The sequence below is a fragment of the Monodon monoceros genome, unplaced genomic scaffold, assembly GCF_005190385.1.
Source record: "Monodon monoceros isolate NGI ecotype Baffin Bay Population unplaced genomic scaffold, NGI_Narwhal_1 Super_Scaffold_16, whole genome shotgun sequence".
Classification (NCBI taxonomy): domain Eukaryota; kingdom Metazoa; phylum Chordata; class Mammalia; order Artiodactyla; family Monodontidae; genus Monodon; species Monodon monoceros.
The window spans coordinates 97397077-97416194 of record NW_021703772.1 but is presented as its reverse complement, the minus strand read 5'-3'; the positions used below and the strand labels follow the sequence as shown (position 1 = coordinate 97416194).

The 19118-nt window shown below is 37.8% G+C and overlaps 1 protein-coding gene and 1 long non-coding RNA gene across 2 annotated transcripts in view; one reads left to right on the top strand and one right to left on the bottom strand.

Annotated features, from left to right (window-relative positions):
- Positions 1-18937, bottom strand: part of ACTR3 (actin related protein 3) — a 57559-nt gene extending 38622 nt beyond the window's left edge. Inside the window, exon 1 of the mRNA XM_029224951.1 lies at positions 18579-18937. Within this exon, the coding sequence (XP_029080784.1) occupies positions 18579-18622 (44 nt within the window). The 5' untranslated portion in view covers positions 18623-18937. The remainder of the gene's footprint in view (positions 1-18578) is intronic.
- Positions 18929-19118, top strand: part of LOC114896715 — a 46664-nt gene continuing 46474 nt past the window's right edge. Inside the window, exon 1 of the long non-coding RNA XR_003793887.1 lies at positions 18929-19103. This is a non-coding gene — a long non-coding RNA (uncharacterized LOC114896715). The remainder of the gene's footprint in view (positions 19104-19118) is intronic.

Genomic DNA, 19118 nt, shown 5'->3' with positions numbered 1-19118 from the left:
AAAACAAAATAAATCTAAATGGATGAAATATTAAAACAGGGTAGGGAAATAAACCAAAAACTTTAAAAGGTAATGCAGGATAACTTCTTTATAACCCTGGAACAGGGGAGTCTTAGTAACTATAATTCAAAATCCAGACATTAAAAAAAGACTGATACTCCAATTATGTGAAAATTTAAAAGTTCTTCACAAAAACATACCAAAGGTAGCCAAAAGAAAAATGACCAAAAGAGAAAAATTATCTGCGCTCAGAGACAAAGAGTTAATCACCTTAATATATAAAGGATATCTAGGAGGTGATGTCAACAAGGGAGGGAAATAAGGAGAGAAGAAAGTGAAAGGTAAAAGACAATAACCACTCAAAGAAAAAGAAATATAAATGGCTATAAACGAAAAGATGCTCGACTCTGTGGGGTAAAAAAAGAAAAACAAAGGCAAATTAAAAGTACACAGAGGAGGGCTTCCCTGGTGGCGCAGTGGTTGAGAGTCCGCCTGCCGATGCAGGGGACACGGGTATGTGCCCCGGTCTGGGAAGATCCCACATGCCGCGGAGCAGCTAGGCCCATGAGCCATGGCTGATGAGCCTGCGCGTCCGGAGCCTGTGCTCCGCAACGGGAGAGGCCACAACAGTGAGAGGCCCGCATACCGCAAAAAAAAAAAAAAAAGTACACTGAGGTAAATTTCATACATTCCTAGTTGGAATGATAGAAAATAATCAAAATCATTTGTAAATAAAACAGCCACTTTGGAAAACACTTAAACATTCACTTACCATATGACCCAGCAATTCTAATTCTAGGTATATACCAAAGAAAATATGTCCCCACAAAGAAGTGTAAACATTTGTTCACAAGAGCATTATTCATAATGGCCGAAAACTGGAAGCACAGTATATTCATCAAGAAAACAGATAAGCAAGGCTTGATATATTCATACAAACCAAAATTATTCCATCTATGAAGAATCATGAAAACGTAACCCATTCTCTAAGGAAAAGATACTCAACAGAAGACGAAATGACACAGTGTTGGAATTATCAGATAAAGACTTGAAAGCAGCTGTGACTATCACAATGAAATAGTAATGACTAATAGTAAATATCACAGAAACTCCAAAACTATTAAAAAGAACAAATGAAAATTACAGAACTGAAAAATGCAATGCCAGGTATAAAAAATTCTCTGGATGAGCTAAACAGCAGAACAGAGGAAATAATCAGTGAACTTGAAGGCAGATCAGTAAAACTCATTCAGTCTGACAAGCGAGGGGAAAAAAATTAAAAAGAGAGACACAAAGTGAAAAGAATAGACCCTCAGAGACTTGGGGAACAATATCTGAAAGGTGACATAGGTTCCAGAAGGAAGGGAGAGAGAGAGAGAGAGATGCAGAATAAATCCAAAGAAAACTATACCTAGGCACATCATAATCAAACTACTGAAAATCAAAGATAAAGAAAAATCTTGAAAGCAGCTGGAGAAAAATGGCTCATTAACAGGAAACAAAAATTCAAATTACTAGCACCTTCTTATGAGAAACTATGGAGGCCAAAAGACAGTGGAATAACATTTTTTAAGTCTGAAGGAGGTGCAAATATAGTCAGCCCAGAAATCTTTTAAGAGCAAAAATATCCTTCAAAAATGAAAGTGCAATAAAGACATTTTTCAAATAAAAGAAAACTCATTCTCCAGGATAGATCACACCTTGGGTCACAAATCAAGCCTCGGAAAATTTAAGAAAACTGAAATCCTATCAAGCATCTTTTCTGGCCACAATGCTATGAGACTGGAAATCAATTACAGGAAAAAAACTGTAAAAAACACAAACACATGGAGGCTAAACAGTGCACTACTAAATAACCAAGAGATCACTGAAAAAAATCAAAGAAGAAATAAAAAACTACATAGAAACAAATAACAATGAAAACACGACGACCCAAAACCTATGGGACGCAGCAAAAGCAGTTCTAAGAGGGAAGCTTATAGCAATTCAATCTCACTTCAAGAAACAAGAAAAATCTCAAATAAACAATCTAATCATACACTTAAAACAACTAGAGAAAGAAGATTAAAGAAAACCCAAAGTCAGTAGAAGAAAAGAAATCATAAAGATCAGAGCAGAAATAAATGAAATAGAAATGAAGAAAGCAAAGATCAGTAAAACTAAAAGCTGGTTCTTTGAGAATATAAACAAAATTGATAAACCCTCAACCAGACTCATCAAGAAAAAAGGGAGAGGACGCAAATCAATAAAATTAGAAATGAAAAAGGAGAAATCACAACTGACATTGCAGAACTACAAAGGATTATATACATGGAATCTAAAAATAAATAAATGGTACTGATGAACCTAGTTGCAGGGCAGGAATAAAGAGGTAGACATAGAGAATGGACTCGATGACATGGGGCGGGAGGGTGAAGTGAGAGTAGCATCGACATATATACACTACCAAATGTAAAACAGTTGGCTGGCGGGAAAGCAGCAGCACAGCACAGAGAGATCAGCTTGGTGCTTTGCGATGACCTAGAGGGGTGAGATAGGAAGGATGGGAGGGAGACTCAAGATGGAGGAGATATGGGGACATGTGTATGCATATGGCTGATTCGCTTTGTTGTGCAACAGAATCTAACACGGTATTGTGAAGCAATTATACTACAATAAAGATCTATTAAAAAAAAAGAAAAAAGAAAAGAAAACTCACTGCCATCAATCCTGAGCTAAATAAAGTTCTTCAGGCTGAGGGGAAACGATACCAGAGGGAAACTGTGGTATTAATGAAGAACATCAGAAATGGGAAACAGCTAGGTAAATGAGACTTTTTTCTGCTTAATTTTTTAACACACTTTTGACTATTTACAGCAAAAATCAAATTATCTTGTGGGGTTATAACATATGCAGATATAATACCTATGATAACTATAGCATACAAGGACAGTAGGGTAGAGGGAGTGTCAAGAGAGTTAACAGATCTACAGAGAGGCATGGTTTCTACTCTGCATAAAGTTTTAAATTATTAACTCTAAGTAAAAAAATAAATAAGACGGTATACCAAAATTCAACTGTACCAATTTTTACGTTAAATGTAACACACTACAGTCTCCAATTAAAAGGGAGGAAGGAAGAGAGACAGAAGAAAGAGAAAGGAAGAAAGAAAAAGGAAGAAAGCCCCAACTATATATTGTCTGCATGATACGCACTTTAGAGATGGAGAATGAAGAAAGATGGATGGAAGGCAAATAGTAAACGTAACTCTGAAGTGGCTGTATTGATATCAGATGAAACTTCTTGAAGAAAAAGAGTTAACACCAGAGATAAAGAGAAATTTTATAATAATAAAAGGATAAATTCATCAAGAAGACATAACAATCTTAAATGTACATGTGCCTATTAACAGTTTAACGTCAAGCATGGTTTAATAGTACAAAAATCAAGGCTCTACTTTTTAGAACACCTCAATGAATTTCACTGGTTGGAAGACTACCCTATTTCCCTTCCCAGACTCATCTAAGTACCCACAATTCACTTTCATAATCCTCAACCCCTGCAATATACTCTGTTATGTCTGAAGTAGAAAGAATCACTTTTATAAAGCCTTGATAATTATATTTAGGAACAAAAAACATAAATCCTAGCTCTTACAAAATATAAATGCTCCATCCTTCTTTTCATTGTTGCTCTTGTTTTATTTTATCCTCATCCTTTTTTTCCTCAAAGGCCCTTTTCAAATCTTCCATTTTCATCAGTCCTTTGGGAACACATCTGATTTTCACAGTATGATTCCCAGGCAAAAATTAGTACAGTCCTAATACCTTCCAACTTGCAGTTCCTTAAAAAATGGTGCGTGTGTATGTGTTTTCCTGCCTATGTACACGTGTGTCTATTTTTAATATTAATTACACTATACTTTATTACTTTGAAATATCTCGAGAATACTTTCACATCTAGTCCTAAACAGGGAAAATATATTTTGTGAATACCTTGATACTTTCATATCAAATATTTTATGTCAATTGTAAACAAAAATTTACATATATATGTAGAGAAAAAATAAAACTACATAGGAATAATTCTATTATATAATGCTAGCATATACATACACTTTGTCTTCTGGAAGTCTACACAAGAGATAGTAAATTCTGATTATCTACAGAGAGCAGGATGGGAGAATTTTGTTTTTCAAATTAGTACTTGTCTTAAATGGTCTAACCATGCACTAAATTATTTTTTAAAAGAATTTTTGAATAGGTAACATTAGCCCATGATAAAAATTTTAACAAATAAAAGAAGAAGCAGTACTAAAGTAAGTTTCCCTACCACATAAAAAGTACTAAAGTAAGTTTCCCTACCAGGCCTATCTCCTAGCCATCCCACTGCTAACCCAAGAGGCAGTCACTTATGTATTCCAGAGATAATTCATGCATAGAGAGGCATGTATGTTACTTTAATTTAAAACATGTCATTGGGTTATCCGGGTAGTGAAATCATTAATCTACTTCACTTCTTTATGCTTTCCTATACTTAAATAAGAAAGTGTCATTTTCTAAGTGGTGTTTAAAAAGAGACCATAAAATGAAAAAGACAAAGCTATCCTAAGTTTATGAAATTCATAAGGGCAATATAATACTTTGAAAAACTAAACCAAATTTTTTCTTTGTGGCCCAGGGAAGCAAGTTAAATATACAGAAAATCTCCCTGGACTGTGGTAGCAACGAGAAAAGATCTACAATGCTGGTTTTGGTCAGCAAAGTTGGAAATTGCTTTGAGAAAGGAATACAGTAAAGGAGAGAATTCAAAAGCACTTTTGAAGTTATCAAAGTGATTAGAAGAACAGCAGTGGAAATGTAATAAAGTTAGGAGAGAGGGAAAGCTCGGATTGATAGAAATGAACAGCAAAAAAAAAAAAAGAATTTTATACAAGAAATGGTTACTTTATTGTGGTCCTAACTGCCTCTGGGCAGGGGGGAAAGTGGATTTGAGGAGAGCCATTTATAATGTTGTTTCAGTCTTAAAAAACAAAAAGAAATGAATCATTACCAGGTAATGATTCTGATAAACAGGGGTATATGTTATATTATTCGGTATACCTTTCTAAAAGGAAGAAATTTATTTATGGAAAGAATATTTTTAAGTAGTAAAACCAGTTAAAAGCAGTAGCATCCCTCATGTTGGATATTATTTTTAATTCTGCAAATTCATGTTTATTTATTGAAAGCATGTAGTTGATTTGACAGAGTACTTTTTTATTTAATACAATGGTTCACTTTTCTTTTTGCTTTGAAAAGCCTTATCAAGCAAAAAACTACTTGAAGATCCCAATACATTACAGACATTGAACCACTAAATGAGAACAGAATCTTTAAAAAAAAAAATTACATTTCAAAAATGAACTGGAATAAAAAGCTAGGACAAAAATCATTCCAGAAAAGAACAAATATGTACCAAAGCTATTACGCTAAATATGGTGTGTGACTCTGTAGACTACCTAAGGGAGAAACAGCAGTAGAGTTTTAACTTTCAATGTTTCAACAATTTTAAACCATACAACAAAATGAATATAAGGACCCTAGAACTTTAGGGTGGATAGAACCTTAATAATAGTACAACCCATTTTCCAAAATTTCTTGGTATTGAGAATCACTAATTTAAAGTTGAAAGAATTTTATCTCAATATGAATGACCAGCTTCCACCCTAACATACTATAAAAACAAAGTAAAGTACACATAGAGATTTTTACATAACAAGCATATAATTTTCAAATTTTAAGTGAAAACGGAGGTCTACAAATGAATCCGAATGCCAACTTTCATGATATCTCAAGTCTCAGCTTAGCTATATAGTTTTCTTCCTACTTGTAGTGTGAGGAACTTTTAGCACAAGAATGTAATGGCTAATTCACAGGGAATTAGCTATAAAGATAACTGGCAATTTTTTAAAAAGCATTTCCATTTCCAGTTCCCTCCAATGTTCTTCTCATTACATGAAAGTCACTATTTAACACAAAAAGACTGACAAGACTGTTGAGTGGAAGAACCTGGATTCCTAAATGTCAACAGAAATATTCTCCCAGTTCTTCCAGATCTAAAACTTAAAATCTAATAATTCCTTTTCACTCTTAGGGAGGAAAGAACATGGACCACAGAATCAGAAAATCATGAGTGAAATGTTTGTTCCACCATTTACTGTCTTGTGATTATAGACTTTATTCCTAAGGAATAAAACCAAATTTGCAAGGCAGTCACGACAATTAAGATAACAGTGGATGGCACTCACTAAGTATTCAGTAAACATTTCCTTCCCCAGACCATTTTCCTTTATCCAGAGTCCTTTTTTTCCTTCTATCCACTCCCATAATTATTCTTTCAAAGACTCTTGGCGATGTTTTCCCAACCTCTTTGCTACTAACCAGTCCAAGCGTCCACCACGAAACATGTAGACTACAGCAGTCAATACTTGTCCCACGACAGAAGCCAGTCACAAATGGCCACAAGTTGTATAACTCCATTTATATGAAATAGCCAAATAGGCAAATCCACAAGGATAGAAAGTAAATTAGTGGTTGCCAAGGGTTGAGGGTGACGAGAATGGAAAGTTTCTGCAAATGGGTATGAAGTTTCTTTTTGGTGTGATAAAAATGTTCTAAAATTGACTGTGGAGATGGTTGCACAACCTGGTGATATACTATAAATCACTCAATTATACACTTTAAAAGGGTAAATTTTACGGTATGTGAATTATATTTCAATAGAGCTGTTAAAAACAAAATAAAATAAAACACTAGACTCAGACTAATACTGCATAAATTTAACTTTTATCAGTCTTCTGCTTAATGATCTACACAATCAACTGCCCATCAAATCATTCCAAACAATTGTGTCCCATTTAAACTCCTTCTGAAATAAGGCAGGATAATTAATAAATAAAATACTTGCTGTCCCAAAGCTCCCAATAGGAATACCTCAATTCCCAGTAGGGCAATCTCCTAACTGATCCCTCCCTCAAATATTTTGAGACTACTTCCTGACTTCCCTTCATCAATAAACTATTTGCTGGGCATTATTAAATACTATGCATGAGGCCATAACTTGGAGACTGAACAAAAGACATCCTGCCATCATAAAGCTTTCAACTTAGCTTACACATCTTACCCTGACAAAGTCTTCCTACCCTTCCATCTATCATATCCTATTTATACTTTTCCAAGGATTTGATCAAATTCATAAACCAACCTCCACCTACTACAGCCCTTATTAATCTCCCCAAACAACTAAATACTAAAATGCCATCCTTACTAATGAGAACCTACTCTTTTAGCACAGGGAACTCTACTCAATGCTCTGTGGTGACCTAAATGGGATGGAAATCCAAAAAAGAGAGGATATATGTATAGCCGATTCATCTTGCTGTACAGTAGAAACTAACACAACATTGTAAAGCAACTATACACCAATAAAAATTCATTTAAAAAAAATGTTGGCAATGCCTACACAACCAGAAAAAAAAAAATACTATTTCAGTCCTGGTTTGTGCAGCAGGTCACATTGCTGGTATTTATAATCACCTTCTTTCAACACCCTTGTCCTCACCCAACACTCAGCTCTTCATGGTTCTTTGCCTGAGGAGATGACTCAACATTCAATCTTGAATGCTTTGACCATTAGATGTTCTGCCTCAATTAGGTTATTATAATTATCCATTGACTTTTCTCTCCAGCTTTACTGACAAATAAAATTGTAAGATATTTTAATAAATAAAATAAATGCCATCCTTAATTATTTCACATACATTAGTTTCATCTCTGTAACTTAACTGTAAGCTTCAAGTATAAAACCATGCCATCGCTTTCTGTACATACCAGTGTTCAGCATAGAACTGAAAACACTGTAATAGTGAAATAAGTAATTAATTACTTTCAACACCCTTAATAACTAGAACCACCATTATTTACTGTATGCCAATTATTTTGCTATGCACTTTACATTATCTCTAATATTTATCATTACCCTGGATGTTCTCTCTTTTTACATATTGGGAAACTGCAACTCAGAGAAGAAACCACTTCAGAGAAATAGCAAAGCTAGATTTGAACTTAAGTATCTATCAGCCTCCAGTCAATGCTGGTTTGTACTGTCTCCCTAAAGCATGAGCGATTACATACACAATAAAACCAGAGAAAGAACTAACAGTATAGTTTATCATGCTACCCATGTGATCTCTGGCAAGTAATTTACACTCTGTGTCACAGTTTCATCCGTAGAAGAGAATAACAGTAACTATCTCATAGGGCTAGGTATAAAATGAATTAATATATGTAATGCAGTCGAACAGTGTATGGCACATAGTATGCACTACATGACTGTCGGCTATTATTTTTTTATCATCATAAATCACCATAACGAAGTCATCAAATATACTTCCTATTCTCATAAACCTGGTTTATAACAGATTGTGGCTTCATACTGCCTACAACATGAACGAAGTTAGTATAGAATTCAAGGCCTTCCAGGCTTCCATAATCCAGCTCCAACATCTTTCTACTTTAATTCAACCCAAGAAGCACTTACTGAGCACCTTCCATATATCAGACTCTTTCACTATTTCCCTGTATCATATCAAACATTTCACTACTTCTCTGTACCATCTCAAACATTACTACTTCCTTGTACTATATCAAACCTAACACACCCAAATTCTACCTTTACACTTCCCACCTCATTATTTCCTCCCACTGTTCTCTCACCTGGTACACTAGTCTTATTTCTGCCTACCAATATTTTACTTATCCTTAAAGGCCTACTTCAATTATTATCTCTATCAGGAAATTTTTTTTTCATGCTCCCTAGAAAATGTAAATTTTCCTTCACCTATGATTCCAAAAAATTTCATTTTATACCTACCAGAGCATTTGCTATACTGTCATAACCATTTGTGTACATGTGAGCTTCCTAAAGGCAAGCAGCATTTCCTATTCATCTTTATGTTCCCCACAACAAAAGTCCTGCAAAAGTATTTATTCATTTGCATAGATGACGCTTACTATTCACTGAAGACCAATTTCTCCAACTATAAACAAATGAAATGCATAAGCTATTTCCTCCCTTCCAAGTTTTATATATATGTGTGTGTGTGTATATATACTTATACACACACACACACACATATACATATATATATACACATCCCATTATCTCTTGGGAAAAAAAGTGTAGCTCAAATTCTTTAAATTATATTCCTGGTTTACAATTTCAAAAAAAAAAAATTAAAAAAATAGCCTGTCATTATCAAATAGGTCCTGTTTTCCAAAATACTCCATAATGCCAAATTGCTAGAATATTATACCTCTGTTCTAATGAAAAATCCCATACTACTCACACCATCATCCATTATTCTTAAAAAAAAAAAGAAAAGAAAAACTGCTCTTTCAACACGTTTAGGCTGAATTTTTTGGAAAAAGTTTTAATTCAAATTGCTAGTCAGTAATGGATCATGCAGTTATCAAAATGAAATAATAAGGAATTTAAGGCAACATAAAGAAAAATAAGAAACTGACTTCTCCAAACTCATCTTTTCCCCTACAGTGAACACTATTTTTTCTGCCAGAATTGAATCACCATTTCTATCCTGAGGGACCCACAGGAGGCAAAACCTCACATCACTTAATAGAAGGAGGGAACTGACGCTGACCCATCCCACTCCTCTCAGCTTCTATATTTCACATGATCTATGTCTAGCCAATCTGAGCCTCGGTCAGAACTTTCAATCTTGACTGAATAACCAAAAGATGAAGAAATGGTTTAGACTTCGTATTGCTAGTGTCTAGTTGCAGCATTCTGCCGCATGACTGGCAGCAGACTCTTGATACCTGACCTTCCTTTTTCTCTGCTTTTCTGGACCTGGTTCTTCAGCCTTCTCATCAATTTTGTGATCTACATCATATCCCTTCAATAATCCCTTTTTTTGCTTATGTTAGCTAAAGTTATTTTGTTGTTTGCAGCTAATTTCTCACATATAACCACAAGTTACATCTCTCATTTCTACTTCTCAAGAGTTTGCTCTCAATTTTAAATAGTTTCATTTTATTAAAAAAATCAAAGTTTCGTTTCTAAAATAACTTCCCTGACAGTAAGGCAACTTAAATAAGCAAGGGACATCCCTTTGAAAGGCATTATGGAAGCAATAAAATTCTCAACTAGTCTTTTATACAAATAACAAATTCATCAAGAAAAGGTAGGAAAAAAAGCCCCCCCAAAGTCTCTTTTGCTGTTACCTCTACCTTTTTGGACCATTATGAAACAAAGTTTTAAAAGAAATACCTTCAAACAGGAAACATACAAGCTCTTACGTGTGCTTTTTCAATAAAATGCATCCTACTTCATCATATACTCCAGAAATAACAATTCTGTTCATTCTCGTTTAGAAAAAAAAAAACTACTTTCTAATAACCATGTGTTTCCTTTAATCTATATATTCTTTATTTGCAGAGTCAAATGTCAAATGTGTACTAAGTCCTCTGAGTCTAACATAAAAATTATTTTTTATAGTCCTATATTCTTAAGTTATTTTTATTCTTAGGTTCAACTGTTTCATCTCTACATTTTATGCAATCATTAGTGAGGAATGACTTTTTAAATGCATCGATTATTTATGTTCAAATTGTAGCTTAATGAATATGTACACCTTCATTTTAAAGTTTTATGTAATTAAACATCATTTCCTTAATTGAGCTGTCCTGAATTAACCAGCAATTGTCAGTTTTACCATGCTAGACACAATATGTCTTTATAATATTCAAAGGACTAAATAAATAATTCTATGTCATTTAACTTACATGTGTTTCAGGTTAATAAAATCAAAGAACTGGTCACAAAGACCTCCCTATATAGTTCATATTTGTTAAAAATTAACAGTTCTAAAAGTAGAAATTTATTTTTCTAAATATGTAAAAATTTGAACACTCTTCAAAAACTGGATTTAACAATTTAACCACCCTTATTGAATAATATTCCAAGTTGGAGTAGTCTAGTAGCGGGCCCTGGAGTCAGACTGCCTCAGGGCTCAATTTCTATATCTACTACTTAACTATTTACATAAGCAAGTTACTTAAGCTCACCATACCTCACTTTCCTCATCTTTAAAATGGTAATTATACAACAGTACATACCCACTTCGCAGGGCTTCTGAAACTGTTAAACTCTTAAAAGGCCTTGAAATGGCTGATTTGTAAACATTCCATGTAATAAGTCTTTAAATAACTGAAATCCAAAACCTAAAATAAATGTATCTAAGATTTAAATGCCTAAAACAATTAAAAAAGCACATTTCTGTGAAAAGATCATCAATTTTATGAAAACGTTCTCAAACATTATGTTGGGGAACATAAAATCACAGGTTTTCATCTGTGCCTTATACTGCGCATTTTTATTACAACAGAAACACTAAAGAATTCTGATGCATGTGTTGCACCACATCTCAAACAAGACTACTTTAACTACAAAAAACATACATGTTACTTCGACTATTAAGAAGAAATTTCAATTACTATAACTCATAAACATGAACTCCTAAGAAAACATAAAAGAATTCAAGAATGCTGTCAACTGACACCTAAAAAACACTCCTGAAAGACATTTCTCAACCCTGGACCTCTGTTTAATTTGTAAATAGAGTGGATTAAATTATTTCTCAAATTCTTTTTCAGCTCCATTAATTCTGTGTGAGTAATTAGGCGCTTCTCTAAAGTGTGTCACAAATACACATTAAACGCTATTTTTAATAGCCTCAAAGTAACTGGATTTTTTAAATGCTTATAAGCAGAAAAGCACACTGTATTTTAATTATACTAAACTCTAAAACTTAAAGCGAACACTTGGGTTTTATCATAGACCAATACTAAAAACATAGTTTATATTTTTACAGTTTCCAACCCAACCCTAAACTCTAAGGTATTTTGCATCCTAGTTCCCCCTTTTAAGACTTCCACCCTCCTTGTAGCAACCCCTCATTCACACTAAACCCTGTAACTGAAAAAGTGTTAAAGACATCCTTCGCAAGAGTATGGCATTTTCACAAAGGGCAAGAAGCCTTCAAGGAGAATGTTTATAGATGGAATGCTCAGCACCAGAACAGATGAAGAAAATGGTCTCTGAGGCACGGGTTAGGGGTAGGGAGGAAGAGGAGGAGAAGGAGGGAAAGAACGTACGCGACACACAAATTCAAGGCTGGTCCCTTCCTGGTTGCAAGGAGGATGCAAGAATGACTTGTGTTTAAATGAACAGTTTGGAAAGGTTTTGAAAAAAATTTTGAAAGAAAATTATTCAAATTCCACAAAGTAGTCCTTTGGAAAAATTAAGATACTATTTGTCTTTCTGCTCTGGTATTAATCAGTTATGCAGGTACCTTTTATACATTTTATGATATAAAGGCCCACATAAAGATATAAAACAAGCAACACAAAAAACAGTATTAATCAGTATCCTATTTTGAAGAACCAAATTTAAAATATTTATCCAATAACATCACCTTATCTTGCACCATTACTTAATAATTCATGAATTTATAAGTGCTTGGTAAGATGTAAAGCCTGTTAATGTAGTGTTATTATTTTGCTCTTACCTCTTTATGCTAGTGGCTATCACAGATCCATAGTGTCATAAAAGAGGCTGCAAGTTCCAAAAGAATTGCAGGTGAGCATTGAAACGCTTTTATTACAGGGGAATTTCATTTCAGAAAACATACTGCCTAAAGGTACATTTGAACCCTCCCAGACTTCTGCTCCTAGTCGGAGCGTTTCGCTGTCTCCACGTGCTGGAGGGGGAGCATTCTGCACAAAGAGGAACACTGGGAGGAAAATTCAGCCCTACCTTGAGCTAAACTCTCCCAAGGACTTACCTCCTAAAAAGTGGGATGAAATAACTCACCACTTCAAGCCACAGTGCTCACTCATTCTTCTCTTTGTGATGCTCAAGAAGCCAGATCACATAACCAAGATTTTTTAAGGAAGATTAATGTTCAGTCTTTTTGTTCTCTCTTTAAATTGTCATTTTATTAGCTTCAATTTAAAAATGGTAATAATTATTGTCAAATCCCCACCTTCACTTCTGAAGCTCCTGTATTTTTAACCTCCCCTTAGAATATTTCCAATTATGGATCAATCCAAATTCCAACCTTACTCAGATTCTTAAAACCAACTCCTTATTGTCCCACTCAAACTCAGAATCGGAAATCTTCATTGATTGCTATTTACGATATACTAGAAACAACTGCCAAGTCCTAGCTATACCTCTATCTCTCAAATCAGCAAAAACATTTTGACTGAGCAAAGAACCGTGGTAGACAAAGCCCACAGGAAATAAGAAAATAAGCATAAGACAATGTGTTCCTTTCCTTAAGGACTTTTCAATTCAATAAAAAAGGGAGCTAACTGATAACAGTAATAATTACATTGTACTGAGCTCTTACTATGTACCAAGCACTGTGCTGAACCATCTTCATGCATTTATCTCAAAAAAGCAAAAAACAAAAACCCCGTAAGATAGATACTATGATCTCCAAATTACAAAATTAAGACCTGTAGAGTTTGCAGTGTACAAGGTCACACAGCTAGTAAATGGTAGAGCTTGAACTCAAAAACAGCTCTGACTACAAAGCCCTTGCTAACCTTAAATAAACCGTACAAAACAATATAACTGCCAGAAGAAAGGTACAAACAAAAGAAGCAATCTTTCCCAAATTTATCTCTTCTGCTCCATTCCCACTGCCAACACCCTATTTCAGAATTTCTGCATAACAGGTGCTGAGAGGACTGCTTAAAAATCATCTAAGAAGGACCTCCCTGGTGGCGCAGTGGTTAAGAATCTGCCTGGCACAGCTTCCCTGGTGGCTCAGTGGTTGGGAGTACGCCTGCCAATGCGGGGGACGCGGGTTCGAGCCCTGGTCCTGGGGGATCCCACATGCTGCAGGGCAGCTGGGCCAGTGCGCCACAGCTGCTGAGCCTGCACTCTGGAGCCCGCGAGCCACAACTGCTGAGCCTGCGTGCCACGGCTGCTGAGGCCAGCACGCCTGGAGCCGGTGCTCCACAAGGGGAGAGGCCGCCACAACGAGAGGCCTTTGCACCGCGGCGAGGAGCGGCCCCCGGCTCGCCGCAGCTAGGGAGGGCCCACGCGCAGCAACGAAGACCCAAAGCAGCCAAAAATAATAAGTAAATAAAATAAATTTAAGAAAAAGGAATCCGCCTGCCAATGCAGAGGACACGGGTTCGTGCTCTGGTCCGGGAGGATCCCACATGCCGCGGATCAACTAAGCCTGTGCACTGCAACTACTGAGCCTGAGCCCTAGAGCCCGCGAGCCACAACTACTGAAGTCCGCGCGCCTAAAGCCCGTGCTCCGCAAGAAGAGAAGCCACCGCAATGAGAAGCCCACACGCCACAACGAAGAGCAGCCCCCCGCTCGCCACAACTAGAGAAAGCCCACGCGCAGCAACAAAGACCCAACACAGCCAAAAATAAATAAAATTTTTTAAAAAAAGAATAAAGAGTTACCCTCACTAATACAAAGAAAGCAACGTGCATAGGTCTGAAAAGAAGTGCCCATGGTGTAATAGAAAGAACACAGGGCTTAAATACAAAAAAAAAAAAAAAAAACCTTAAATACAAATAGCAACTCTCACAACCCACCTACATGACATTAAAAGAGTAATTTGAATTCTCTGATCCTATTTTCTCACTTGTAATATGAGGTAAAAATAGCTGTCACAAGATTAAATAAGTTAAATAAAAAGCCTGACCATCAGGTCCTCCTCTAGTGGATCTTTCCCTTCTGTGCTTAAAAGTAAAATTTCTGAACTTTTTTACAATAAGGCTGAAAAGTTCATTAGATTCAATATACACCCAATCCAAAGTCAATATTCCAACACAAAATTGGCAGGCAGGAAGAGACTGGCAGGAAAGGAAAGGAGAAAGATATTTTAGGCAAGACTAAGAAGCTAACTTCTCAACAGGAGCAAGTGTGCTATACTTACTGCAAACAGCATGCAAAAAAAAACAAGACCCATGACGGAATAAGAGTTTTAATGAATGTTTTTTGGTAACAAATAGATACTGTGAATGTTTCTGCCCTTGCAGACAACTGGAGAAATAGTATTTTACATATTATGTACAAAATTCACGTAAGAAACATGAACTTCCCACTTATATTTTCTCCCACCCACTCAGCTCTTCCCCACTGCTCTCAAACAAGATCATCCTACCTGTACTAACAGCTAGAATGTGACGACAGGATGAATAATATAAGCTCCTCATCTGCTGACTCCAACAAAATATTTATCCTTACATTTTAAGATTGCTAAGAAGTTTAACTCAGAGAAATTCCTTAACTCATTCTAGATCTGAACATATCCAAGAGCTCTACAATAAGCCTATAATGACTCTGCTATTATAATCAATGAAAATAATTTACCAGTACAGTATTTATTAGAGAAAAAAAGAGGAAAGACGTAAAAGGGAAGAGAAATTTCACAATGCAAAGCTTTGTAAACATGCTACAACATAATAAAGTAAATAAGGAGTTCCTTTATATGGCTTGAATGTTGAAGAATTCGGAGGGAAAACATGCAAAAGATAATTTAGGATAATATTAACTTTACAAGTATTACAACGTTTCAAAAACTGCTTTAAAAAAAAATTTTCCTCACCACTGGTAGCCCGTTTGAGTCTGTACCTTAGTTCTTAAGCAACCAGCTCTATCAATAAGAATCTCTGTCCCAAAATTTTATTCTACATTACTATTCCAATACAGATCACCCACCAAAAAAGTATGTAGACATGTTATCAATATGAAAGAAGTATTTTTTTCTAAATTCTTTTCAAAGGAGTTCTCTCTTTTATGAACTGGGCCGGTGATCCTTTATCTTACGTTGAAATAAAAGACTTTTGCTGGAGGAGCTCTAATTTTAAATTTAGGGATTAAGCTTCATGTATCGAAACTCTTACAGCTTTTCTCACCTAAGACCACCAAATTTCATAGATGGCCACTTTTTCCAGTCACCCTTTGCCTAACTTACATTATGAAATGGAACGACCAACTTGATTCCAGTTATAATTTTTCACTTATATTAAGTGGCTAACTGTGATTGATGAATGCATTCTCTAAAGCACAAAGGAACACACAAATTGTAGGTGCACAATTTGCATCTCGGATCGTACAGTATTCTGGAACATGAAACTCTCTATTAAGGCCTTATTTAGAGATGCTTATCACAGGCCCAATTTCAATGAGCTATCCTTTAAGTGCTGATAAAGTTGAAGGTGTAACTTTCCAGGATTGCATAATGGGCAACAGGAAAGACCAAAATGCCTTCTGAAAACCAAAATAAACGGATCTCTAAAGGTGGAATTTCAGAGACTGACAGACGGTAAAAGGAAGTGAGAAGTATCCTAATCAGTTCCATTTAAATCATGAGTGTCCAGCTAACAACCTCTGCCGGTGAGATAAAACTAATGTAATAATGTAAGAGTAACCGCTATATTAAAACAAAAATATCCTAAGCATAGACTGAACCCCTGTCCCCCACACCTCCTGCTCACTCAGTCTGTGTTTTAAGTTCAAGGCTGCCCTATCAGAAAGAGGTCACTTAAGGATAGTTAACCTCAATGAAATACCCAGCACACTAATTCAAAAATAACCAAAACTACTGCCAAAGGGAAAAAATAAAGTGAGAAGGAGTTAACACCCTACTTAAGATGTTACCATGTTCTTTATTAGGGCAACAATTATCTACACTAGTTTTACTGACAAGGCAATGATTACTAAAGCATAGAATATTAATTATGTAGCAATATTTTTCACTTTAACAAAACATACTTGAAAATCTTTGTTAGTCAGGCTGCCAAATCTAATTTTAAAACTCACCCTACACATAAAACTACTCACCAGCTGGACTAAGAAGGGAGGGGGAAAAAAAATACTGGTTCAGGGAAATGAAATTGGATTAAGAAAAAAAAACTTTAATTAGCTGTCCATCAAAAAACTACATGGAAGTTTCAAGGCTAAACGAGGCTCGTGTTTCCTATATTTCTATTATATTAACATATTAATCGGTTGTTTCCCTATGCACGGCTGGGATTTTGGAAACTGCCACACTTGCATAAAGGTATGAGCATGAAGATTACAGAGAAATGTTAACAGAGAGCAAATAGCGAGGAACAGGCCATCCTTTAAGTAACAATAGTTTGCTGAATAGTAAAAACGGGGGGAAAAGGCTGGCAGTCCTCTTCTCACAACAACCCCCCAAACAAAAAATGTGGAGTATTTGGGAAATGAGAGAAGTAATAATATATCAGCAAGGTATACACACGGACAAAAGAAAACACTTCCGATACTGCAACGTAAAGCAGTCACTCTACATTAAAATACTGGCAGTATTTTCTACGTAAGTATAAAATGTGCTGCAACTCTCTAAAATTTCTATTAACACAAAAGGAACGACCACTTTCACGCCATCCTGTATTTGAGTAAACTACACTACAGATCTATGATAAACAGCTCCTTGCAAAGCAAGCACATCCCTTGACAACTCTATCACCTTCCTCGCGCCTTAAGATACCGTCACAGAATGAACGTATACAACTTAAATTAAGCCTCCTGGGTGCTTGCTTCCCTTCCTCCCTCTCCGTGGAACACAAATACATTTTTTTAGGTTCCCATAAACTGACACCCAGCACCAGTAACTCAGCCTATGTGAAAACTGTCTAATTTTGAAAATTCTAATAAGATGTGTTCAGGTTGGAAACGAAAAACTACCTTATAAGGGTATAAAAGACTGAAAGCAGGAAGCGGCTTTGACAAAACTAAGGAAGTTGCAGCGCGCTTGCTCACTGGGGGACTTTTTCGAGGCAAGAGAAGTAACACATGACATCTTTCTCTCAAATTAAACTGTGACTTGGTTGACCGGTAAGAACGTCGTGGGAGATGGAAAAGACCGGGGGTCGAAAAGCAAGAGGAGGCGGGTGGTCAAATGAAAGCCCCGCTCTAGGTTCCCATTTTCCGAGTCCGACTCTTCCCTTTCCCCACCCACACCCCGGGCAGAGTGTTGTCACAGCAATCTTGCAAAACCTACCAGGAGCGCTTCTCTTTCCTCGCTCCTCTGCCAGGCCAGTCCCCGCGCTCGATGCCCCGCGGTGCCCAAACCCACGGGCAGGAAGCGGCACGCGGGGAAAGGAGGGCTGGGCGCGCCGGGCTCCGCGACCGCCCCAACGCGACCGCGGGCCCCGGGAAGGCAACCATCCCCGCAGCTCCGCGGGCGGCGCTGCCCACCGCGGTGGGGGAAGGGCTGGGAGGGGTCGGGCGGAGGAGGCCGCTCCCCGGGGGCTTCTCGGCCCCTCGCACCCGCCCGGCTCCCAGAGGATGAAGCGCAAGGGACGAGGGAGGCCGTAGCTCCGAGCCCCACCCCTCGCCAGCCGGCGGAGCCGGGGTGGACACAGCCGGCAGCGGCAACTCGCGGCACCGTTCATCTCCCGGCCTCCTGCCGGCCCCGCCATTTTCCTCCCTCCGCCTCAGTTTCCCCACCCCCGCCCATCAGCCCCCTTACCCCGTGCCACAGTCCACCACACAGGCCGGCAACCGTCCCGCCATCTTCCTCCTCGCCTGCTGCTGCCGCTGCCGCCGTCTGCTCCGTGCCGGTTGGGGCCAGGGATGGGCGGCGAGAGGTAGAGGCTATCTGACCATCCACGGCCAGGCCGCCCTCTCCGTCCGCGGGGTAGCCGGGAAGCCAAAGCAGTAGCGAGAGAGCAGCAGGTTCGGTCAGCGGCTACCACTTCCGCAACCCGGGCGGGCAGGCAGTCCCCGCCCTGCCCCGCCGCGGCCTCCTCCCCCTCTCTCTCCCCTCCTTCTCGCTCCTGCCCCCACCGTACAACTTCTTCCCCTCGCGCCGCCTTTCCCCGGGAAGCCAAGATGGCTGCCGGTGCCGACGCCCCGGCCAGGCCAGGCCCAGGCCGCGAGCGCTCCCCGTTCTGGCTCCGGGCGGGCGGGGCGAGAGAGCATGCGCAGTGAGGTGCGCCTCCGGCCGCCGCTCCGGTCCCGACGGTGAGGAAGTCCACTTCGGGTGTTCGTCCAGGTAGGGGCGGGGAAG